The sequence below is a fragment of the Ruditapes philippinarum genome, unplaced genomic scaffold, assembly GCF_026571515.1.
Source record: "Ruditapes philippinarum isolate M1 unplaced genomic scaffold, ASM2657151v2 ctg5203_1_1_1_1, whole genome shotgun sequence".
Taxonomy (NCBI): Eukaryota; Metazoa; Mollusca; class Bivalvia; order Venerida; family Veneridae; genus Ruditapes; species Ruditapes philippinarum.
This window is the reverse complement of record NW_026854671.1, coordinates 46,547-73,357: the sequence shown is the minus strand read 5'-3', so window position 1 is coordinate 73,357 and position 26,811 is coordinate 46,547. Positions and strand designations below refer to the sequence as shown.

The 26,811-nt window shown below is 33.2% G+C and overlaps 1 protein-coding gene across 3 annotated transcripts in view; it reads right to left on the bottom strand.

Annotated features, from left to right (window-relative positions):
* Positions 1-457: 457 nt before the first annotated feature.
* The window catches only part of LOC132740716 (trinucleotide repeat-containing gene 6C protein-like), a 38,706-nt gene continuing 12,352 nt past the window's right edge, over positions 458-26,811 (bottom strand). Inside the window, exons 1-15 of one of the 3 annotated variants that reach the window (XM_060728677.1) lie at positions 21,961-22,212; positions 20,498-20,569; positions 20,231-20,277; positions 19,789-19,867; positions 19,320-19,410; positions 18,851-18,963; positions 18,272-18,304; positions 16,246-18,045; positions 15,789-15,935; positions 14,013-14,150; positions 12,852-12,947; positions 12,419-12,476; positions 10,488-12,122; positions 9,737-9,801; positions 458-9,494 (exon numbers count right to left, since the gene is read on the bottom strand). In XM_060728677.1, coding sequence (XP_060584660.1) covers positions 9,039-9,494; positions 9,737-9,801; positions 10,488-12,122; positions 12,419-12,476; positions 12,852-12,947; positions 14,013-14,150; positions 15,789-15,935; positions 16,246-17,826 — 4,176 coding nt within the window. In that variant the 5' untranslated portion in view covers positions 17,827-18,045; positions 18,272-18,304; positions 18,851-18,963; ... (3 more) ...; positions 20,498-20,569; positions 21,961-22,212 and the 3' untranslated portion in view covers positions 458-9,038. Of the gene's footprint in view, positions 9,495-9,736; positions 9,802-10,487; positions 12,123-12,418; positions 12,477-12,851; positions 12,948-14,012; positions 14,151-15,788; positions 15,936-16,245; positions 18,046-18,271; positions 18,305-18,850; positions 18,964-19,319; positions 19,411-19,788; positions 19,868-20,230; positions 20,278-20,497; positions 20,570-21,960; positions 22,213-26,811 lie in introns of those variants that run through there. The other 2 variants (XM_060728678.1, XM_060728679.1) reach the window with 2 other exon arrangements.

Genomic DNA, 26,811 nt, shown 5'->3' with positions numbered 1-26,811 from the left:
CGTGGTTAATGCATCAGTTTCTCATGCATGTTCTTTCTTACAGTGGTTGATCTTCAAAGTTAAAGTTCTAACTTTCAATGAATTATGAATAAGTCGGCTTTTCAGAAGGACATGTGTAACAGAATGGCTACTTTGTTTGCTTCATTTTACGCCTTTTTCCAACAGTATTTCAGTCATATAGGCGGGTAGTTTCCTAACCATTGTTCCTGGAGAGTAACACCAGTACTAGACAACCTTCCTCCGCGCTAAACTACCAAAACATCTCCCGGGGATCGAACCCACGCCAGAGAGGTAACGGGATTAGAAGTCATCGACGCTGATCCCTCGACCACGGAGGCAGAATGGTTACATGTGGTAACAGAATGGTTATCGACAAGTCACTAGACATTTAATGCAATAAAATGTCTACTTTCTATTAATACAATAAGGGAAAGTATACAAAAAGAAAACAACAACATTGATGAGGTAAAGATTTATTCATAATACAAGTCCAAAGCGATTCTACGAGCACAATATACATGTCATGTCCTACTTTTGTTATCACTTAATTTTTACCACAACGGTTCAAATTGCTGCCAAAATTCTTTCCAAAATTTCTACCTCAATCCATGAATGAAATCATTTACTTCAATACATCTTTGAAGATTGTACACAGACCCTTTGTAATATAAATTCCACAACTCTTCATCATTCATACACAGTGTTTAATGTATCAAGATTGATATGCTGTCAGAGAAAAATAATAAAAAAAAAAAAATTCAAAACTAAACAGGACTATGGATACACAAACTGTGTACACACACACTACTTTTATGATAACAAAACAACAATCTATGAAGATATATTGAAGGAATGTTAAAAACTGAAGAAAAAATATGTTTGGCCAACAGAACAATTCTGTTATCTGTTGTAAACAACATTAAATTTATACAGCTATCATTTCTATTATGTTTACTCCAGTTGAAGTTTCTTTTAGCAATTTACACCTTTTACTCAAACTTTTTGTGTATTACTATTACTTTGAGCATAAATTTTCTGAAATTTCGGTATGATCTCATTTAAATCCAATCCAATCCAATCAAGGGTTTATAACTCTAAAGTTAACCAAATATTCTCCGCAGATTAATCAAACTTTCCGACATATATTTTAATGAAATTTACATCATACTATCATGCAACATACTTTATGGATTAATTTTCTATTACCTTGTAACATTGTTTTTGGATATTACTGTTTTTTATTTTTAATATTACCAAGTTGTTTGAGTAAAATTTTGTTTTAAATGACTTTATTTACACTTTAAAGCAATCATGGTGCAAGGTGTGAAGCACTAAATGAAACATCAACCTTTCTTTGGGGGGAGTAATAAATGAATTTCTTCCAAAAAAAACACTCCGACACAAAATTGAGCCGTGTCATGACAAAACCAACATAGTGCGTTTGCGACCAGCATGGATCAAGACCAGCCTGCGCATCCGCGCAGTCTGATCAGGATCCATGCTGTTCGCTTGACAACTCTATTACAAGTAGAGAAACTGATAGCCAACAGCATGGATCCTGATCAGACTGCGCTGATGCGAAGGCTGGTCTGGATCCATGCTGGTCGCAAACGCACTATGTTGGTTTTGTCGTGATGCGGCTCAAATATCTGAGGTTATAAATCGTTCCTTTGATTAAAACAGCTGAGTGTAACACATTCCAGACTAAGATTTCATCATCACAGTTTACAAGGATACACTAGCATACAGGATTCTCACAATGCAATACCTAAAAACCGTACGGAGAATTTTTTTTACAGATTTTTTTATTATCCTATTCTAGGCATATAATAATATTATACAAACATACCCTTAAAAAACCTTTGATCCTTTTTGTTGCTTACAAAAAGTAAAAGACAGGCCTTTAATCAAACTAGATACAAAATAAATCTCAACAACCCAGAACTTGTTAAAACAATGAAACAAGTTAAAACCATCACCCCTCTCTTAAACAATCATCAGCCTGCAGACTTATAAATTTACACACACAAAAAAGCGTAGTTCATATAAAATATATAAAACTGTGATAAAGATTCCTAGAATATGGATATTTTTTTGGGGGGACTCCCGGTATTTTGTATTGCATTGCAAGTCCTGACTAAAAACATTTAATAATGCATCACAAGTTAATTAATCTTCATACATATAAATGAGAATGTTTCACATAATAATAATAATAATCAATAATAATATTTGACAACACAAAATATATTAATCACTAGAATGAGAACTGTACATGAACCAAAAAATAAGACGCTGCAGAATTCCGCAACCTCTTGCTATCCCCTCCGTCAATCTAATATGAACAGTTTAATCAACTAACCACTATATTATGACAAGATTTGACATAGAGTAAAATTGTTTTCAATTTCAATACCTCCGCTCAAAAATGAGCAAAATCTGCAGTCTTTCAACATTTCTATATGAAACATACATTTTCTAAAAAATCAATTCATTGAATATAAAATAAATCATTCAATAATAAATAAGTAAACTAAAGCAGTGAAATACTAACTCCTGAATTTTTATTGACTTTACCCAAGCTACAAGCAGTTTCAACTTATACCTGCTTTCGGACAAAATTCTTTATTAATATAGTCCCTGTCTAAACTTAAGGACAATGCTTTTTGTTAACAGCAGTATGAAAATCAACACATATGCACTTTTATTTTTTGGGTTAATCTAACTTCAGTATTGTTTTTTTCTTTTTTTCTTTTTTTTGTCATAGAAAGTTTCAAGGCACATTAAGATATTCACACAACAGGATCATGTGTCTCTCAAGTCATTGTAGCTGGACAACATTAATACTTCTAAAAGACTCCCCCGTTATGCTAGTATGGTGAAAATGGCACAAAATGCATGTCAATGAACACAGCTCTACATTTGGAATTCATTGCACTTTAATACTATCTTTAACAACAACAAAACTTGCTTGAAATTGTATGCACACAAGAAAACAGAAGGTACCCCAAGTAAGATAAAGTGCAGCTTACAAAAATCACCCTATTGCCATTTTTACTCGAGACACAACAAAATCTCTAACCCTACCACCTATTAGAATACTACTTCTCGCCTGAACACCAGTGTTCCCCTTTTCTTTCATATATAAATAAATATATATCAAAATACAGTCTTCCGCTTATACTGATTTCTTGTAGACATAAAATTTAAAGTTTTAACAACAGGATTGCAGATTTCACTCATTCAAGCAGGAGGGTCACAATGTTATATTATATAATCATACATATTATAAGATATATATATATATATATTTATAAATATCACATGTGTATTGCCCCTGTGTATGGCAAGTTACAGAGTACAATACAATGAAAAAATGCTGTATTTCATGATACGACAAAAAAGAACAAAAAAAAAACAATGTTGGTAAGCGTTTTCTTCCGCAGAAATATTGAAATGGGTTACACATAAAAATATTTAAATTTTTCAAAATCTCACACATATTAAGACCAGGAGCACAGCTTTTATATCATTATGAACACATGGAATTATAATCATCACAATCAGACAGGCGATAAAATCTCGATGAATGCTTTAAATAAATAACCTGCAGATAAGATTGTTTCCTTGCACGGTTTAAAAAAAAACAACAAAGTGTTCTCCTTTAATAACGACACACAAAAATAAATGGAAACTGGATTTGATAATACAAATGCGCTATTCATCACAGACGAAACGTGCTGCAGTACGATTATATGCCCCTTCATGGGCAAAATAAAAAAAACAATAGATTTTCAAATAGAAGATGCCATTATGTAGCTGGATTGAGGATCCCATCATATTTATTCAATAATATAAATATAATATAGTAAAGCCCTCTAAACGTACTCTAGCAATAATTTCCAAGTCTCTTTTCAACTAATTTTATCAAGTTTATCATCTAAAATTGAAAATAGTACCAAAAGCATTTTACATCTGACGATGAAACTAGTTGCAAACAATTTTTCTTATTTTTTTTTTTAATTTAGCTGTAAATTTTTCGTGTTTCCAGTGAAAAAGGACTTTAAAAACATTGTCATCTAGAGATTTGGTAATACAGAGATTCTGTTGATATTGACATTTTTGTTTTAACTATAATATCATACTATAATAATAACAAGTCTGGTATCTTACTATATTGCATGAATCATGCCAGAAATTTCACACAATTTCTAAGCACCAAAAATTTGATAATCAGTATACAACAAATATCACATAGTATCATTTACATAATATTACAAAAAAAAAATGGAATTATAAATAGCATGATTATTCAGCTTTGGCTAGATGGTGGTGATAAAAAAGAGAAAAAATCATGATAAAAAAAATCTTATGGCATAAATATAACAATGTGGTCATGTCAATAACTGATGAAATCTCTGGTTTAAGTAATTTGTGTATATAACTTAAGGCCTATGTTTTTGTTGTTTTTTTGATGTACATGTTTGTATGGCTCTAAAAGAAACAGAGCAACATATGGTTAAAAGGTTTGTGTACAATTTAAGGCCCGTGTTTTTTGATGTATAGCTTAAATTGCTCAATGATACATGAGCAAATACATATCCTTTTATCAATAATAATAGCACATATAACTGAAAAATACATAGAGACTAGCATTCACAATTAGGTTCTCATTTAATTTAAGATTTTATATAAAATATTCCTTTTTAACCATATAAAACAGCTGTTATATCAAATATATCAGATCTTTTGAGGTTTTCATCGAGTTTTGGCATTAGGCTTGCTTGAATTCCAATTCAGATATCAAAAAAAATAGAGGTCTTTTTTTTTTCATTTTGAACCCAAAAACAATAAAAATTTGCTATTTTTCAGTATTTCACACTTTTTCGATGACAAAGACAAAAAGAAAGAAAAAAACTATGGAAATTTTGTATAAATATCAGCACATAAAAATATCTGGCATATCAAGAATCTCTATAGAGCCTGAATACATGTTTATTATTAGCACTTGTACAGTGAAATACGGTGAATTTGATAACATAGAAAATAAAACACATTGGTAATACTTAACATACGACAAAAACATATTATAACTTAAAAACTAAGCCTATGTAAAGGTCTGGTGTTCTCAGTGCAATTATGCAAATTTTTTGACTAATGCAGTAATACTAATACCTGAAACTGAGTATTCTGGCAGCTTTACAAAAAAACCTTTACTCTGACCCTGTTATCATTAAAATATTGTCATAACAAAATCCATATTGAACAACTTTAAGAAGCTATACTTTATATCTTTTTATGCAATCTTTTTTGTCTTTATTTAAAAAACCACAAATGCTGTCTTTCTTTCTACAGATAAAAATCAATGTAATGAAACAATGAAGCATTATTACCACAACTGACTATTTTTTCTTTGAACTGTTTTTCAAAATTTTAATAGACTAATCATTGTATAGTTACTTCCCTTGTTTCTATCAAATCTAATAATTTTACTTTTTAAAATAAACTTTCTATTCTGGATTTAGAAACATTACCTTCCGTTTAGAATAAAGCTTATGATCTTTTTTTTTTTTATTAATCCTGAACATTTTTTATGACCATTATGCTTCATTGCAAAATTACATTTCGTTGAAAGCAGGAAACAATGGCACTTTAAGAAAATGAAATGAAAAAAAAAATTAAATTGTGTACTCCACTACAAATGCATTTATATCTTAAATATAAAACAAGAAAATTTTTTGCACCACTAATAAATATCCAAGCATTATGTGTTTAAAATCATTGTCAATTAATTAAATAACTTTGAAATCGGATGCAATTTTATACTTATGCATTGTCAATGGACAGTTTCGTATTAAGATAAAGCTTAAAGCCTATGAAAAAGGCATGAAAATATTAAAAATATAAAATATGATTAACTTGCGGAGTAAAATTTTTATCTGGTCAGTAAGACGGTTAATTCAGGGAGACAAGATCCTTAATGATAAAAAAAACACAAACTTTTAAATCTAAGAAAAAAGTAATTTTAAATTGAATTTCAGCCGATTTTAAAACATATCAAAACCAGATAAGCAATAAAATTGCACCCTTCTCGTACATGTATAATAAATCATCACCAGTTTTTTTAAAGACAACAGTATACATCACTATCTACATATCACATAAAATATTTCACATGACAACTCAATTAATACAAGTAGCTATGATTATGTCGATAAGTCATTATGTTTTAAGATCTACATAAATATAGATGCCCTTCTTCTGTAAATTATCTGTATGTTTTCAAAAAAAAAATTATATATATAGTTTTTAAACAATTTTTTTTATCACAAATTACAACTAAAAATTCTCATTAAAAAATCTCCTGTCCGTATTAAAAGTAACATATTTGATCCAAATATCTTGATTAACCTAGGCTAAATAGGGGATTTTGAAAACCGGATTTTTTTTTATTGACCAGTAAATGTACTTTTTGTGTATTAATATAAAACAATGTCGATATAAAACACAGCTTAATTGGTTTATCATTAATTCAATACTTAAGTTACTATATACAAAGGAAAAATAAACCTCCATTACAAGGCTTCTTTTCCTTCTCCCCATACACCTTAATAAATTGAACACAAATTCATACAGCTAAAGTTTTGATATAATGCCATATCTTCTACATATACAATATGGAATTGTATCGCCATTTACAAACAGTCTTGTGCCACAATGCACTAGTAAATTAGTCATGAAATAAGTAGTTTTTGTAACAATAACATGGCCGGCTTTGTATTTGATACTTTTTTTCTAGGTAGGTGACAATATAATAATACACACAGCAGTTGTAAGAGCAATAATAACTAACACAATAACATTTGACTTGGAAAAAAAAATAAGGAAAAACAAAAGAAAGAAAAAAAATAATGGAAAAGTCAACATAATAAACAAAGAAAAATTTCAAGTGTACATTTAACATAAAAAGTATGAGACATAATTATAATATAATAATAATTAAATGGAGCAAAACATTTATTATTTTTTTTAATCAATGTAATAGTTTAGCAAATATATAAAGTGAGCAGTACTTAATGTAACAAAAGTACTGTTTGTTTTATTTGGAACTAACTAACTGGTGGCCCTCATATCCGTTTTTTTTTCATCTCTAAAAATAGCACTGAACAGGGTTATAGTACCATACCAATCACATGGAAAGACAAATGATTAACACAAACACAACTATCAAGTACAGACTAGTGCCTCGTTAAAGCCTGAGCAAAATACATTTAAAAAAATACAGTCATCAAATACAAAAAGCCTGAACATTTTTGTACCAGGCCAAAAAAAAAAAAAAATTGTGGGAATTACTTTGTTTTCCAATTATCTTTGGATAATTTCAACTGGTGTTAAAATACAATTTCACATATAAAACATTTCATGCAATAACAGTTAATCAATTCACCATCAATTATGATTATGTTCACTGAATCACTCTCAGCATGAAACAAAAAATACTTGTTTTTAACTCTCTAAATAAAATTTATGAATATTAAAAAGTTCTGGACACAACTGGATTTTTTTTTTAAGTTTTTTTTTCACAGATTTTTTTTGGGTTCCAGTTTCATCCAGAACATTTTGGACAACAAGATCTATTTATAAAGATGAGAATGTTGATAAAATATCACTAACACATACTGCTTAATACAAGAACAGCAACGTTTTTTCTACAGACATTTTTTTTATGATTTTTTTTTCTATTGCTGAATCTAGTATTAAGCAGAGCTTGTTAATGAAATACAAATTGTAAACATTTTCTGTATTTTTTCGAGTTTTTTTTGTGCGTTTACAATTTGTATTTCAAAAACTTTTCAATAAACATGATCACTCTTTTCAACTGTTACGAACGAATCATTTAACAGAGAACAGATTTCCCAATAGCCATATTGCACAGGATTGAATCTCCGTATCGATTCGAAATGGGACAAGCAAGTAGAAATACATGATTAGTCACCAAAAAATAGAAACTAGCTTAAGAACATGAAAAAAATAATAATTGTATGAAAGTTACGGCAACAAGTACATGTTATAAATAAAGAGTAGTATATAAAGATATGGCGTAAAATGTTACCTCCATTATCAATACGTTTACCAAGATTCTTGGAAAGTTGACTTTGAAGAAAACTGCACAACCCCTTTCAAAGTAAAGGGGTAGTACACAGTCCCTTGAACAGTCATCTCCTTAAAAATTCATACAGAGATACGAAGAATGTGTCAATATGTAGCACGTAAAATTTTACAGTTTAAGATAAGCAATATGGCCTTAAATTATCACAGGAAGTTCGCTTGTCCATCCAACAAGCAACAATTCCACACAGTGAAAAATAAACAAATATTTTACAAATAATACAAACAATTAGGAATTATACAAGTTGATAATAAAATTTGCACTTTTTCTTGTACATATACAAATAATATAGCAATAAAAATGACATATATATCTCTTTTATATTTTTTATGATTTTTTTTGTGATGTGATTTTTTTGGGGTTTTTTAATTTTTTTTTGTCGTCATGAACATGATATAAATATTTCATAAAAGAACAATCATAATTTTATCATGATATATTGTCTATTCATTTGAGGTTGCACAATGATATCTCAGAAATTCAAATAATGACTTGAAAACCATCTAAGGTCGGGGGGACTGGTTTACGGCGTGGCTTAGCAGACATCATATCTGACAAGACGAATGGAAAAAATCTGAAAGACATCAATACTTCCTCCGAAGTATAAAAATAAAAATATGTGCTGTACTTCTTCGAAGCAACAAGCACCAACATATTTGCATCATGTGATATGTGTCTGTTGCCATGGCCACCAGTAAAGAGAACACAATTAGAGCAAGTGATCCCACAACTGTCAAACATAACTAACCCGCATACAAGAGATCAATAATATGCATTAAGGAAACAAATTACAACACTATGATATAGTTATTTTTAAATAGTCATTAACATGAAACAAAGCATCTAATACAAACAACAAAACAATAAGTTACATATTATCACCTAACATATTGCCCAGTAGGTTGTGTGTGGAGTTATCCTCAATGTTATCCCACAATGTTCCACTGCTGCCCACGCTACTGTTTCCCCACATTCCTGTACCAGACATAGAGGTGGGAGGGGCCATACCCCAGCTCATACTAGTATCTTGACGCTGGTTGCCGATGGCAGTAGACTGACGTGGCTGTCCCATCTGGGACCACTGACTAGGGCCAGAAGACATGGCACTTTGTTGCTCTACAAAACGTAGTGCCTCCACCTCAGAGACAAACTCGGCAACAATCGTTGTGTTACCTAGCAGACACGTGTTAAGGGATTTTTGAGCCTTTATCGCTTCTTCAGTGCTCCTGTACTTAACAAGAGCTTGACCATGTGCCAGATTCAAGTAGAAATACTGTAGGGGACCATGCTGCATACACAGGGTCCTCAGAGTTGACCCATCGATCTGAAAATTAAAATGTTCAATTGCCTTCAGGTGATGTCTATTTCTTTCTAAAAGAAGAAAAGTTCACATGTACAAATGTTAGATCTTCAAATTATTTCTTTAAATGTAGACCTTGAATATATACCGCATGAAACTATACAGTTTTATAGAAGCCAAAGATAAAATTCCTATCAACTAAACAAAGATGAACCAACTTAATAATCAATAAAAGAACCAAATCATTTTATGGATGAAAATATTACCTGAGGTGTAAGATTTTTCAGCAGCAATGCAGTGGATATCGATGAATTACCCCAGTTGCTTCCACCTGAAAAAATTAGATGTATACATAGGCATCTAGCTTGTGATAATACATTATTTTCATTTAATACTTTAATAGTTGCTATTTATCTATTTCTAAATTAAAATCATTACCAGATAGAAAGCCAAGAAATAATTGAATTTGTAGTATGAAATATCTGTAAAAGCGTAAAAGGCTGTAGTAGCTTCAAACTTTGTTAGATTTCAGTGAAATGAAATAAAATGATGCATTTACTAAGAAGATGCTTAGATTTACATGTAAGGAAAATATTCAAAATGCTCAGATATGAAATAGAATTTAGCAGTGAAGTTTTTTAGCAGTTACAAGAAAGCAGAATATCCCTCACTAGATTTAACAGTAATAGCAATGTTAATTATGTACAAGTGCATATATAAAATCAGTAATATCAGGGTTGTCATTAAGAGGCGGCAGGAGGCCAAAATGCCTGTCTCAAATGCATTATGGGCCGCCTCAAAATTAAGAAAACACTCTTTGTTATGCATGATAAAGACAGAAATGACCGCCTCAAGTTCAAAACAAACCTTCTGCAAAAAATGTTAATGACAACCCTGAATATATAAATCTTCGAAAAATGTAAAGATAAAATGCAGAGTGAAAAAAGGCTTGCAAGCAACCAGGAAAGATGGAATTCCACTTTTAGCATATGGACAGGAAATTGATAATGGACTTACCATCTGATCTGGAAGAGGTGCCAGCCCAAGACTGCTGTCTATTCATACCAGTCCATCCTCCCTTGTTCTGCTGAGGGAGACCAGGTGGTGGCCTTGACATAGCTCCCTTTGGAACCCCCCAAACATCTGATGTGAAGCTGGTTGGGGTCAGACTTTCGCCAGCACTCCATGGTTTGTTCATGCTCTGTGTAGTGTTACCACCTGGTGGTTTTGATGGCCATGAAGAGTTACTATCGTTGGTTGGACTTGATTTGGTGAGTGTGAGAAGGTAATCGTCTTTTATTGTGTTGACACTCAGTGAGCGAGAAAAGCTTCCTGGTGTGATGTGTGGGTCATCTTCCACATTTTTAGGAATTCCTTGCCATGGTTTACCGGGGACAAATTCTGGAATGGAAGTCATGGAATCGAGCACTGAACTGTTCCCAGAAGAGCTTGATACTGTAGTGGTCTGAGATTCTTTATTATCTGGCTGTCCCCCATCACCAGAGCTGCCAGATGTGACTGGAGAACTGGAATTTGGCCAGTTCTGAGATGCTGAACTTGCACTTGTTGACCATGTAGTGTCTCCTCCTAATTGTGTAAGTCCAAGTTCATCAAATCTTCTAAGGTTTGGTTGTGAGTTTGATTGCTGGACAGATTTTGATCCCACAGTTTTATTAAGCGACTCCCCACCCTCGGAGTTGCTGCTAGTGATGGGTGTTGAACTAGATGTTGGTGTCTCGTTGCTGGTGGCTGGAGTAATCTCGGGAGATTCTTTGTCTGGGGTGGGACGCTTCCACTGGTTGAGCCTGGACTGAGGCTGTGTGGACGATATGCTTAAGTTGTTCAACTCATTTTGAAGAGCAGATTCAGAACCTTCCATTGGAGGCTGTTGATGTTGTTGTTGTTGGTGTGGAGGTTGCTGTTGAGACTGGGTTTTGTTCAGCAGTTGCGCTTGAGAGATGTTCTTTTGAAGCATTAATATCTGCTGTTTGATCTGGTTAATTCTGCTGGCCACAGATTCCATTTGCTGTCGCTGCACATGTGGATTCATGTTCACCTTTGGCTGTTGCAGCATCTGTTGTGTAGTGATAAGTTGCTGAAGATTCTGTTGCTGCTGAAGTAACTGCTGTAACATGACTAGGACTGGGGCAGGTAACTGCTGATTCAACAACTGGGGACTAATAAGACCGGCTTGTACTGCCATTCTCAACTGCTGGAGTATCTGCTGCTGGGCCATTTGTTGGTGGACGGCGGGATTCTGTTGTCCTGCAGGCAGCTGGCCACGCCCCATGGGACCCTGAGCTTGATTAATGGAATTCATCGATGGTGACGGTGGGGGTGGCTGCTGACTTTGGAACTTCTGCATGATCTTTTGCTGTAAAGCATTGTTAATACTGGGGTTATTTGAACCAAGACTAGACTGATTGAGACTAGGTCCGTTGTTGAAAGGATATTGACTCGGCATCTTCGATTGAGCATTCGTATATGGAGTATTTTGCATGGGATTCATATTAGGCACAAATGAATTGCTGTCTGATTGAGTATCTGATATGTCGTCCGAGGCACTACCGTCTGGAAGTAGACCGGACATTCGTGCCATCTCCAACTCGTCTTTCTTACTGGTTATAGCACCACGACGATTGTACAGATCGGCTGAAAAACATCAACAATAGTATTTACTCCAATCATGTCCTCTAAATGAAATTATCAACACTAACAGCATTACTAAGATGACCCTTTACCCAGTTCAAAACTGCACAAGTTCTTAATTGACCTTTCATAGCAAATGCATTTTTCAAATGCTTAGACTTGCCTGATAAATGACTCAACAATTCTTTCATGAAAGAAATTCTTTTTTTTAAATAATGTTGTATCTAAACCAAAACAAACTGTGAAATATTTTCTATACATTAAGATATCAATTTATACAATCTCTATTCAGTACTTACATATGGCATTCTGTATATTCATGTTATTCGTGATCAGGGCATGCTGAGCTTCATCTTTCTGTAAAACAATAAATTACATACTGAAATATTTTAGATGATAAGTTTAATGTGTTTACACTCTTTTGGGCATTTTTTCACAGAAAATTCAACACTCGACATTCAATTTAAGTATCAAAAACAGCTTTTATAACTGCTCAACTGCTGGAATAACAGACCTTCAATGCTAAAAATTCTTACAAGTGAAATAGATAAATATACTGTCCCAGTTCAACTTCTCTTAAAAACAAAGTATATAAGGACCTGTTAAATGTCTTATTTTTCTAAAAATTCTTTCTAATTCTTCCGTTTAACAAAAATATTTCATATAGAAAATTATCTTCCATAAAATTTTGAGAGAAATCTTTTTGCACCATTAATATATCAGTGTTCCTACCTTGAAGCCCATGTCCATGAGCTGTTGTAGAAGTCGGCTCCTCATCTGTGGTGGGTGGTTTCCACCAGTTGTGCCCGGGAATTTAATGGCACCATCCTGTAATAATGCAATTACTACATTACCTTTTGATAAACTTTTTGAAACCAGTCTTCTATATATTAATACATATTATTTTCCCCAAGACAAGTGTTAGGCATTTCAATGTTTAATTCCCATAAAAATGACAAAGTTAAAGTTAATTATTCCCATAAAAATTTCAGAGTTTAAGTTAAAATTAAGTTTAATGCTTCTGCTTGCCAGCTATTTATTATTTTTATAAGATCAGTTTTATATAAATATTGGTTTTCTTTTAACAGCAATGATAAACATTTGAAAGTACATCTAAGCTAAATTCCGAAAATTTCAGTAACAAATATATCAGTTGTTTGTTTTTATGTTACATTCTCATTCCAGTCCAACATTGACAGGTCAAATATCCTCGAGTCCATTCATACATTTTACAGGCATGCATAGGCATCTGGGTAAAACCACTGACCTCATGATAGCTTCCTTGCATAAAATTTCAATGCGCTTTTGGTAAGAAACTAACCTAAAGTGAATTTTACATCGTTCACTTCAATCCCAATTTCTATCTTTATCTATAAGACTGGATTAGCTCACCAATCAAGTTCATGATCAAAACAAAATCACACTTTTATAAGCATCTGGCTGTTGAAAAGCAAACAACACTGAGGCAAAAAAAAAAATGTTAATCAAGGTAACTAAAAATACATGCAATAAAAAAAGATAAAATTGTTAGATAAAATAATTTGGAAGAAACAATATGGAAATTAAGTTTTGTTAGACCGCAACACTTTTCTTGAGATTAACAAAGAGTAACTGAGGGCAGAAAATCAAGCATTATCATGATGATGTCACCTCAAAAAAAACAATGAAGAAAGATAATAAAGAACACTGATCGTTAGTTGGTTAGCGATGAAATACTTCAAGACCAGGGCCTCAGAAAACTTCCCTTTTCACCCATCAAGAAAGAAATCCATTTTCCGAAACTATTAATCACTACTTTCATTCATCAATCCAGTTTTATACTGCGAATCTAAGAAGCTCATTTCTTTGGCCCTGGCCCGAGCAATGCTTGTGCTGCGGTGAGCGATGTTATACCTTAATACTATTTCTTTTTTCTCTATTCCACCCAGTAGCACTGTTCCAGGAGGAATTTGTTTGTTGGGCAGTATCATTCCATGTGCCCATATCGGCATCATCCCAGCCTCCCATGCTTTCCTCACTCCAAACATCTTCCTGTGGGCGAGACAAGGGAAAATACTCTCCTTACTAATGGTACCCAATATGCTACTCTAGAGATTTCATGAATTTTTTTTCCTGAAATTCTTCACTGACTTTAGATTTCAATGGACCAAATCTAATGCTAGACAGGTATCAGTTGCTTTCTCAAATGTACAGCCATAAGATAAGGAAGCTTAACACACCTAGAACAAGCCAACTTCAACAAATCTTACATATATTTGAACATTCTCTAGAGGAATCCTGAAATAAAATACTCGGCTGGGGAATGAGAGCTTGTATATTAATCTCAAGGCCTCTGACATCATCATAATATGCTTTATCTGCCCTCATTTTGTTACAAACTATGTAGTACATCATAAAAATTTTTTCCATAAAATACGATGCAACTTACATAATCATATATATGCATCTACATGCCTCAAAGTAAAAAGGGTTTCCGTTATCTTAAGTCAAAATTAGTTTCCTCTATATAAAAGATATGCAGCATAGTTTGACACATGCAATTTGCAGTAACACTCTCCTAACCAGGTATCAGATGACTTACAGCTGAAAAACCATGCCATTTCCTCAATATTTATATACCAAATCTACTTTTCATTAAAAAAAAAATCTTCCATACAAAAAATCATACAAATAAATGGGCAAAGAACTTGAAGACCCAAGCTTAGTTATGTGGTTTAATGTCTACATCCAACCTGTTGCCCCATACCACATGAAATTTGCTAATGCTGGCTAGGTGGTTTTTGTCCACATGCAGTAGCTCGCGCAGATCCTGGTCAATATTTATCCATGGACCTACAAGCATGCTTTTATAATAAGAAAGAAATGACAGCCCAGCGCTGTCAACGTATCCTCGCCAAACCAGCAACAAAGGATTGGTAACAAAAATAACAAACAGGTAATCAACAAACAAAACTTGGAGAAATATATAAATAACTAAAACAGGCAAGGCTATAATGATGATGTCAGAGGCGTTTTCGCATGAAATGTTTAATGCTGCAATTCAACTGTCTTCTAGGCATGTTAAATAAATAGATAAATATATATGTATATTCTTTTTCTTTCTTGTTGAAAAGTTATGGAAATCTTGATAAAGGAATAAGCAAGCATAATGCATCGACTAAAGCAAACAATATGATTATGCAAATTAAATAAATAGCACAATCCAAATTAGAATACTTTTCTGACACTATTACTGTTGACTAATGTAATGTTTCTTTTCATACATTTTCATGCAGTATAGCAGCTCCAAACATTTCTATTTTAACATGAGAATCACACAACATTTACATGATACTATGTCAGACAAAACACAAATTATGTCTCACTTCTACGGCACTGAACATTTCTAAAGTCTGGTCAGGCAAAATTTCCACAAACTCAGTTTGGTATTTTTTAACAAATTGATAAAGCTATAAAGTTACATAAGACTATAAAATATAATTTCCTTATATGACAGCTTTACCTACTAATGTGGAATGTTTTCAATATTAATTAAAATTAAAAACCTTGTAAAATTCTCTTTTAACTTAAACAAGTATACTGGGGGATTCTCCTCGACAATGACAAAGAAATAATAATGTAAACAACTATCTCAAAACATCACAAGACAACAGATAACTGTAAAATTACCTTTGGTAGATTCCAGTTGAGTTCATCCACTCCTCCATATTGAGCTGGGTTCTGGCCGACCATTTTTGGATTAGGCTTTCCAATGGCCCCTGGGTTCCACTGTGGATTTCCAGCATCTCCTCCCCACCCTGCTGGACGACCTGGCATCTATAAACATTTGTCATAGAAATTTCAGTCATCACTTATGACAGGGATCATAAGATAGGACATGAAATTTAATGAAAAAAGAATATTTCTATCTTTACTCAGATTTAAGGTTACAAACTTACTAATTAAAGCTAAAGCTATTTTTAATATATTTCCAGACTTCCTACCCATACTTTTCAAGTTAAGTCAATAATGCAGGCAATTTCCTGTATCCACAATCAGGTATATAGGTATACTTTTCATTAAAATATCAACAGTGAAAACATTAACAAGATTGGCCTATGTCAAACTATTGAGACAAAAGTATTACCTGTGGCTGAGGATTGCTATTCCACAAACCAGTGCCATCATCTATTTTTGGATCTGGAGGTCCCATTGGATCACCCCAACCAGATCCCATTTTTCGATTCTGCCCTATTGCCTGTTGCCCGCTGCCTGGGGCATTCCAGTTTGGCTGCTGAACAGGTGGTTTCATTGATGGATCACCCCAATATGAGGTGCCATCATTGCCACCAGAATTTCTACCTTCACCCCAACTTGAGGTACCATCAGCATCACCCCAGGTTGATATTCCTCCACTAGCTCCTGGGGTTGAACTGCCGAAATTTCCAACCCAGGAACCAGTCTCAGTACTTCCACCCCAATTAGTGTTTGATTGATTTCCAGGGGCTCCCCATGGACCCATGCCCTTATCTGGTCCTGGGGCCTGCCCTTGTCCACCAACCCCCCACTGTGCTCCTCCAGCAGGATCTGGTGGTTTTTGTTGTGTTCCTGGCCAGTTGCTTGGTGGCTGACCTGGTGCCCGAGCCTGCACCGATTGGTTTCCACCCCAAGCTGACATGTTGTCTTTGTTTGCCTCCCATATTGCTGTGCCATTATTGTTATTCCACATATTGTTTGTTCCCTTTTGTTGATCAGGCACCACTGAAGCAGTGGATATTTTGCGTTGAACCTTTGGTGAGGTTTCAATGCTCCACTCAGTATCTTGTCTTATGGGTTTTTTACCCCATCCATCATGACTTTCTATAGCTGTTCTAATCAATGCTTGTCGTTGCACTTCTTCTTGAGACATATTGCTCTGCGGGTTTGGGTTATTTGCCTGCAGATTTAAACCCTTGCCAGCAGCTTGAGCCCAAGAGCTTGGACGTTGCTGGTCCTGCCCAGCTGGTGCACCTGGGGCAGAGCTCTGGAACTGTGAGCCAGTTGTAGGAGGGAGTTGAGACTGGCTCTGAGACACAGAAGCATTGGATGGTTGATCCCAATCAGCACCAGTTGGATTTCCCCAACTACTTGTTCCCGATAACCTGGAATCTTGTGTTGTACTTGGTACACCCCACCCACTTGATCCAAGATTGTCAGAACTTTGAGCACTGCTTCCATTACTAGCACTGTTCATAATACTTGTGGCTGGATTAATAGCGAGACCAGATGAAGCATTTCCGGTGGGAATTTTCTGAAAGCCCACATTCCCAAATGCACTGTTACCCTGTGAGGATGGTATGTTAGGCCCTGGTGACTGAGATGTGGTGAACGAACCGCTCGGCTGACTTGACTGAGGTCCATTTGGTTGAGCACCACTTACTGGCAATGATCCTTGCATATTTCCAATTGAACTTGCAGGTTTATTTGTAGACTGAGAAGGGGGTAGTGTTCCTGGTGCACCCCAACCTCCTTTATAACTTCCAATTGCTTGATTAGAATCACCGAGAGTACTTGCACCAGATTGCATATGTCCTTGGTTATTCGAAAGACTACTATTGCCTCCATATCCTAAAAGATTCATATTATTGGCACCTGAGGAAAATGGGGTCCCTATACCCCAGTTTGAGTCTAGTCCACTTAGGGTAGAGGATGAACCACCCCACAGACTGGAAGCACCTTGAGTCGACATGGCACTTGCTTTGTTGGACTCAAGTTTGAGCGTCAAAAAATATCACAGACTAAGTTTTCCACACTAGAATGTCACTATCATTCCCTTGTGAAAGAGCATGAAAACACCAACAGATGAACACTGTAGTGGTTTTAAAGAACTTTGGAACGTTTAAATCACAACCCTAGACTTCCCTCATGTATTCCTGAATTAACACTGGCTATAACTTTTTGACATCCTCTGAAATAGAGAACCATTATAGGTATCAATCTTCTGGACATTTTGAACTTTTTCATTCAACACATTAGTTATTCAAATAAAGATTATTACTATTATAATTTATAAGGTAAGTCAATGAGAAATCAATGATGCTTTTGAGAAAAAGATTCTCTTGTTTAATGACAGTCTGTTTTTTCTCTCTCTCTTTTAATTTGCATAAAATTATACATAGAATTACAATACATACCTAATTTTTGGATAATTTGAACTTTGGCTTCGACTGAAAAAACAACAACTTAACTTAAATATACACAATGATTAAACAGGACGGGAAAAGTTCAAAAAGTGAATATTATTTACGGGAAAAATAAACATTACTTACTGGAAGACCTATAACAGACATTATAAGTTTGTTTCAATGCTTAGTCTAATAACAAACATTACACCACATCATTATCATACTTAAGTTTCAAAGATATATTAAATGCATATTCTTCACAAATTAGTACGGATATAATGATAAAGTGAATATAAAATAAAAGCAACATTAGATGCATGACTTTTAAAACAGTCTAATTGAAACAACACTACAAAGGTCATTTGGCGAAATTCCAGCTTTACTAGTGGATGCATATCTTAGTTGCACTCTAATTAGATCTCAGACAACAAACTGCACTCAGTAGAATAATCTACAGTCCTCATATAGAAAGATCAGTATCCAGCAGATTTAAATTTAAAGAAATTAGGGACAAGAGATTTAAACTTAGCTATCTTTATCATTTGGCTTTGAAAGCCCCTGAATTGGGGTAAATAGAGAAAATCTTACCAGCAGAAGCAGTAGCTTGTGATGATACTGGCTTTCTGATGGATTGTTGTTTCTTGTTCTGTTTGATTTGGCTTGAAGTTTGATATTGTTCTCATTGGCTTACAGGAAACAACCTTTAAATATTTTTTGAAAACATTTACAATGCACAAATCTTCAGACAATCAACAGCCAAATATTTATGACAAATCAGTACAATTTATTGAAGTATGAAATATATGTTTCAAAAACAGAAAGTTTACCAGTGATTATGCTTAAATTATATCTTTTTTCTTCAACTTTGCAGCAAATAAACATTAATTACAAACATTCAGATCATTATACTCTTTTTCTATGAACTTCCTTACTTTAATTTCAAATAGCGATATCCAAGATCTTTAAATATGCTTTGTTCACTTCAAAGTCTGTATGGTCAAATTTAAACGAGTTATTAACAGTAATTTACCTTCATTCAATGAAAAAAGATTCTTACCTTTAACAATGACAATAATAGCACATTTATAACAACTGGCAACAAAATGACTAAGTGGCACACAGTTTCAAGTTAACAAATGGTTGAGTACCTAAAATGAAAAAAAAATTAAATTACATCTTTGGAAAGAATAGCGCTTTTTCAAGGGTTAGCCTTTTAAAAAATCTGTTTTTGGCTAAATTTGTATTGTATATGTAGCCCAATTCATAAAATTTTACCAAATGGCTTAATGCGGCCATTTTGAAATGAATTTGTTAATGAATAGTGATATATCTTAAAAACATAATGTTAAAGATAATTATAGCATAATATGACAACATATGAATAAAAGAAACTTAGAAATTTAACCATATTATCAAAGGTCACTGAAAAAACTTTTTTCCCCCACAAAATCTACAGTTCATTAAAATACAATGAAAAATGCAATCATTGCATTAATCAGGTTTTTTTTCTCAATAAAAATACTTACGTATCAGACAACAATGAATGGTATGAGATCTTGTCAGGTTGTAAGGTTATACTGGTATGTAGATCATAAATAGTGAGATCTGGAAAACAAGATAAAACACTATATAATTATCACTTTATCCTACACTATATAATTATCACTTTATATGAAATACTAACAATAAATAATTGCGAACAGAAAATACAAGAGTTGTACCTTTCAAGTTTTCATACAAGACTGCATTAGACCTTCCATCTTTTCTTAGTCAAAATACAAAGATTTGAAACATACTTGTAGAAAAGTACACCTCTACTTATAATCATCATAATGACAAAGAAATTAATGTAGCAAAAACCTCACAAAGCAAAAAAATTTAAAAGCCTTATACAAACAACAACTGATACCTAAGGAGACATGTGATACTAACATTCCGTTTAAATTAACAGTAGGTACATGTACTTACAAGGAGATTGCGCTCACATGAAAGGCAGTGAATTCCATGAAATGATACTGAAAAAAAGCAACAAAGAATGATTTTAAAAACATACACATGAATACAAAGCATAGTAAAATATATATAATGTGTATCCCATTTTCAATACATTAATGATAAATTAATATGAAATCGATAAGAGGTTTTCTGTATAGAATATTCAAATAAATGTAATAAATTGATAAAAAGTTCATAAAATTTAATCTTTAGGTTAGACAACACAAACAAATTACCTACCTTTCAAATGAGTTAATGAGCATTAGCTTCATTGAAGGCAAGACAATGTCATACAAGATCTTTGGATATCAGCTGAAATGTAAAACAAGAGTTTTATGAAACAAAGTGCATTTTTAACACGGACGAGTCTGGACGACTGCACTGAGTCCGACTCTTTCTTAAAATTTAATTGCCAAAACTTAGCTTGTGGAGAAATGCTGGTGATTTGGCAAAAATAGGGTTGTAAAGAAATCCTTTCTGCATACAAAGTTTCAAGAATGAGAAGTGAACACTTTAAAAGTTATGATGAGTAAGTATCTCCAGATACAGAACAGTGTCCCTTACACACAAGGTCCTGGGCAGGCTGCACATCCTTTCACCCGGTGATCATGGAAACAAGGTAAGAAACATAATAAATAGTGCATCGTCTAAAGACGTTGATTTAAGCATATCAAAATCATGTCAAGATAAATTTGGTCCTATACAAATTCAGCAAAGGTCAAGCATAAATACTTGATTCTTTACTCATTACTCATAGTACCTACTTTTAAGATATGAGGAGTGTTGCTCCTTATATGTAAAGTATAAGCGTGTCTTTCAAATAAAATAAGTAGAGATCTGTGAATAGGTTATGCCAGTTAAAATGTTGAATAGGTTATGCAACATGTCTGCCTAGTAATCAAGGTATGTGGTTCAAAACAAAAGACAGAGCTACCAGGTTAACAAATTACCAGTTTACACCCGATTTCCTCCAATACAACATATAAGAATTGTAATGAAATATTCACACACAAAAAATCGTTCCAACAATACAATGAAAGGTGATAAAAACGCCCAATTTCCATCACTATTAAAACGATGTTTTGAGACAACCCTTCATTTGACAATTTTGAAACGCCCCCCTCTATAATTTAAGAGATTTTTCCACAAGTTTCAAATAATTTCACAATTGAAAGCTCAACATCACAGATAACTTGACAAAACTTTAGAAGTCTGACACAACAAGAATCACTGAATAAGACTTCATATTTCCATAATTTAACGATTTTGATACAGCTTTATCCGCCATTTTGAATAATCAATGACTGCGGTCAACTTGCAAATATGGAGGACAAACAACCACTTTGCAAAAATTCTTTTCCCCTCGGCTTTTTAATCCTAATACATATAAATATGAAACGATTAACCCTTCTTTACCACGGAAACATGTTAATTTTCATTCCAACCGAGACCAAGCGCAGCTTCTTTCTATTCCAAAACGGTTAACATGTAAACAACTGAAAAATAACACTACCAACAACTTGACCTACTTTTCCGGCTGCATGTCTGGTTCACAAAAATTTCCATGAAAAATATCTGTCTACTCTACGGAAGAGATCACTTGTTATATTTCGACTTTAAACACATCTAAACCCCTAGGACATTTAAAATTCGTCCAATTAAGAGTATTTTCAATGTTTATTAGACGAAAAAACTTTGCTTACCTCGGAAAGGAATTCAACGACGAGTTGCTACCCTGGAAAGATTGCACTTTTATCACAGATTGCTTACGGCATACGAACAACTAATAATACAATCTTTAGAAAGCACCGGTTAAGAGACATTCTTTATTGCCGAAATATTCACAATATAACTTAGTTCAGCAAGGCTAACAGGCCCGAAAGAGCCAAGTTAGGCAGCGCTCATCACGGAGCAAATCTGTCAGATTAAATGCCTAGACGCGTCACGCATGCGCAGACACCACGTGACATTGTACACACATGCGTGCTGTAAACATTCCAAAACCAAAACAAGAGACACAAACGAGCAATAATTGCTCTACTTTTGAAAGAAATAAAACTGATGTACTTAGAAACTATAATTCAACCATGATCTTTGAAAATGATAAATAATTAGAACATAAATCACATTTGCATCTCTAATGGTGAAATCAAAAAGCCTTTGGCTTTGTATTTTTTCATCCCTTAAACTTTATGATTTGCATGTTACAACACTTGAACTTCATACTTATCAACTGAAAACTCACAGCTTACAAAAGGAAAACAAACAAAATATTTGTCATCAGTTTTAAATGTTGAATATGAACTTAATTTATCTACCTATATCTTCCAATGTCAGATCCCTTGCAGGGACGTAGATATGTCACATCCATGTCTGCACATCAAAATCACATGAAAATTACAAAGAGTTGTTTAAAAGAGGATAAAAGAATATTAAAACAGTTAAAAATAAGGGGGCTGGAAAACTGGCAACTATTAGAACCATATTGCCCAAAAATACTAAGGGCACCCCCTGATATAAAAATCTATAAAAATATAATGTATTTAAGTTGCTATTTCAAATTGTCATGAGAATTGTAACTATATTTATGCCTGTATTTTTGTATATAGTTAGGCCAGTCAGTTGTAACCATTGTGTATCTATAGAACCCTATAGGGACATACCATAAGACTTAGCAGGGACTTAAATTAACTTGAAATTTTCAAACTCATGGTTCAAGCCCTTCGCTGTTTAGACTGGTTTGAGGAGTCTGGGGTTTAAACTAACTGATGCATAACCTACCAAACTTCTGACCAAGAAGATTTTCAAACAAATATCACTAGGCCTGTAAATTGTAACCTTTTAGTATAACTATAAATTGTGCATCATGCTCAATTTCATCTATGTTAAAGACATAACATGAAGTTCTAAAGCCAGTCATATTGATATAAATCTGTCCTAAATTTCTGTGATGAAGTGTCGCTAAAATCTGCATGTCCTTTTTTGTGTGAGTGACATCATGCTGTTTATCAAAGACTCAGTTTGTTGCAATTTATTTATTATATCCTTAGTTTAAGTAGTGCTCCTGTTTCAATATCATTTTCTCTAAAATAATTGGAGGCTCTGAATGAATTGCATTAAAAATATTGCGTACAATAAGTTTTCAACAGTCTTCAGACATTTACTTATTATGCAGCATGACGTTCGATACATAAACCTGTTTTCCCAGCAAGTAACTGCGAACATATTATTCAATTACTCACTGTAAATATAGCATTGGATGACAAATGCCACAGACATAGTGTCATCTAGGCAATAAGGTTCTAATAGACAGGTTCTGAGAGACCCAAACTAACTGATATTTTTCTTGTGAATTGAAAGTCTATAGATCTAAAATGTTTTCCTACAGAGTTGCGATTTGAGGCGGCTGAATTACCTCAGACTAAGTGACTGTGTGATGCCTGCATACAGTATGATAATTTTGTGGCTGAGGTCATTATTATGCAAGGCATTTCATATTCTCATTATGCTCAAATAAACTTACTTGAGATAATAAGATCTACTTAATAAGTATATATATGAAAGTATATGAAAAATTTAACATTTTTTTTTTACAAATTCTTTTAACCTAATGTTATCCAAATAAACTGTTAAACATTGCTCAGAATGTCGAAAAAAACAACAACATAACTTTATTTCTACTTAAAAAAAACTTATAAACAATAAATGCTTCAAAAGATTCAACACAGCAATCTTTTCCCGTTCTCAGATTAAAAGCAATAATTGAGAAGAATAAATAATAAACGAGCCTGTAAACATTCAGCATGTATTGCCTGACAATCACAAACATTATTATGTTAACGTACCTATTAAATATTAAAATGTCTGTCTGTACAAAATACTACAATTACTTGTAATTGTACAGGCATAAGGAGTGCAGATCGCTGTAATAAACAGCTTTTTGCGACTCAGAAAACACCATAACAACCAACTTCTTATGTAGAGAATCTGCAAAAACAGCAATGTTTAAATTTAGACAAGATATTGTCACTAGAAGTTAAGCATGTCTTATTGATTTCCAGTCTAAGAGAAGCTTGCTGTTATAGACTGGTACAGACACTGCGGAAAAAAAATAGCGGCACACACTCCAAGCAGACAAGAGCAAAAAAAATATATATAGCAGCTAATCTCAAATCTCAATACATAACTTCAAGTGTCAGAATGGTTATGCATATTTTATTGAGGCAAAATACATCATACCATTCCTGCATGTATGATAACAGCAGTCGACATACATTACGTAACTTTTAAAGAATTTTCAGCAGAGTTACCTTCCGAGATGTAAGCAATATATATATAATGCTGAAGACTGATTTAATATAAACATCATTTTGTATAGATATTAAAGATATTATAAAGGAATCCTCAGCAATATTTCATCTCTAAACCTAGTTTTCTGTGTAGATTAATATTCAGAGATCTTCGCATTATTCACAAAAATAGAATTTACAATCTAAGCTTAATTAAAAGCTATATAATATTCCCGTAATTAGTTTTATCAATAATGTTCTTGTCCGCATGAAAAAGTTTATTCCCAAGGTCATTTAACAATGCATTCTTGCAAATTGTCGTATTTCTAGAAACTGTTCCCTCTTACTATACAATGTATAAGTTAAAAGAATGGAAAGTAAAAAGCTCCATTATAAACATAGGCACTTGGTTTATGGACAAATTTTTTTTATTAATCAGTAGCCAAATGTAACGATTTTTGAACGTAAAGTTCGCTTTTATGATACCAGCCATTTTTCACTGTTTACTTAATTTTATTTATAGTAACCAAGTGCCTTAAAGATTATAAATGCTTAATGCAGTGGACACTGCTGTCAGTGTAAAAATTTTGTTATTTGAACAATTTAAAAGAATTAATAATTATAATTATGACCTCCAACTAGAAAATATGTGTCTTTAGGACACCAATGTCTCTACATTCCACTGTTATGTCAGACAACAAAAGGACAGCGTTGACTGACTTTTGACAAAACGTTCAGCAGATTTCAAGCACATGTATATAGTATTAATTAGGGGCTGATTTGATTTCCAGTAATAATTTATAGATCCTTCGTACAGTAAAAATTATTCTGGTGGAGAAGTTGGCAATTACTTGAGGAAATTCAAGGGATACTTAAATAATTGTTTTGTATTTATATTATATATACCAGCTAATAAAATGGCCTTGCATCCTCTTACTGCATCCACACTGCACCCCTATTTCTTTCCTAAGGTTTTGCACTAATCATCTTCTCCCTTATAATTCTCCATATAAGGAAAGGGTATTTAAATTCTTGCAATACAAACAATTTACAACAAGCATTTGATAGTATTGCGGGCAATACAGTAGTCCCCTACCGGTCCCTCAAAAAGTTCTTTAATTGTCATACACTCCTGTGTATTGCCATTTATAATGAATTTGAGGATGAAGTCTGTATTTGAAAATATCAACCACAAAACATAATAAAATAAGTTTGTCTATATCACAGTAATGTGTTAAGTTTCCATGCTTAGTAAGGAAATTATGTTTATACAACCTTGTCATATTATTACGATAAGGGATTTTAAAGTAAATCCTATAAGGAATGAAGAAGTTGAAGTGAAAATACCAGTTTCTCGAAAAAAATCTAAGTTCAAGGGGGACATAATTCTGGAAATAGTCTTGCTAGAGTATTTAACCTTTTCAAAAATGTTGAGTGATAATAAGAAACATATATATGAAGTTTGAAGTAGATACATTAGGAAATAAAGAAGTTATTTAAAAAAGACAACATTTTTTCACCTAAAAAATCTAAGTTCAAGGGAGGTAATACTGATATTTTTTGTGCTAGAGTTATAAACCTTGTCACATATGATGTGGTTAATGACCAGAAACTTATATTTAAAGTTTGAAGTAAACACCTTAAGAAATAAAGAACATATAGTGAAAAAGCTGAAAAATTTATATCAGAAATCTTGAAATTCAGGCTATTTGTTGCCATAGCAACCAGAATTTTCAACATAGGAAGAAAAGAAAAAGATGTGCATAATCTCCAGACTGCCATCTACCCATATTTCAAGTTTCATAAAAATATTTTCAGTACTTTTTGAGTTATCACTGGATCCAGTTTATGTGTTAAATTTGCCATATTTTCAGACTATTTGTTGCCATAGCAACCAGAATTTTCAACATAGGAAGAAAAAAAAAAGACGTGCATAATCTCCATACTGCCATCTATCCATATATCAAGTTTCATAAAAATATTTTCAGTACTTTTTGCGTTATCGCGGGATCCAGTTTTGTGGACGGACTGACAGACTGACTGACAGACAGACAGACGGACAGACGGACGGAGGGTAAACCTAAAGTCCCCTCCGGTTAAACCGGTAGGGGACTAAAAAAAAATCCCTGGATTCGTAACTTTTTTCTTAAAGCTGAGCTTTTTCAGTTCAAATTTTGTTAAAAAATAAAATATTATCAATACATGTAGTTATTCTGATATTCCCAAATACGAATGCCCTATAACATACATGTAAAACAAGAGTTT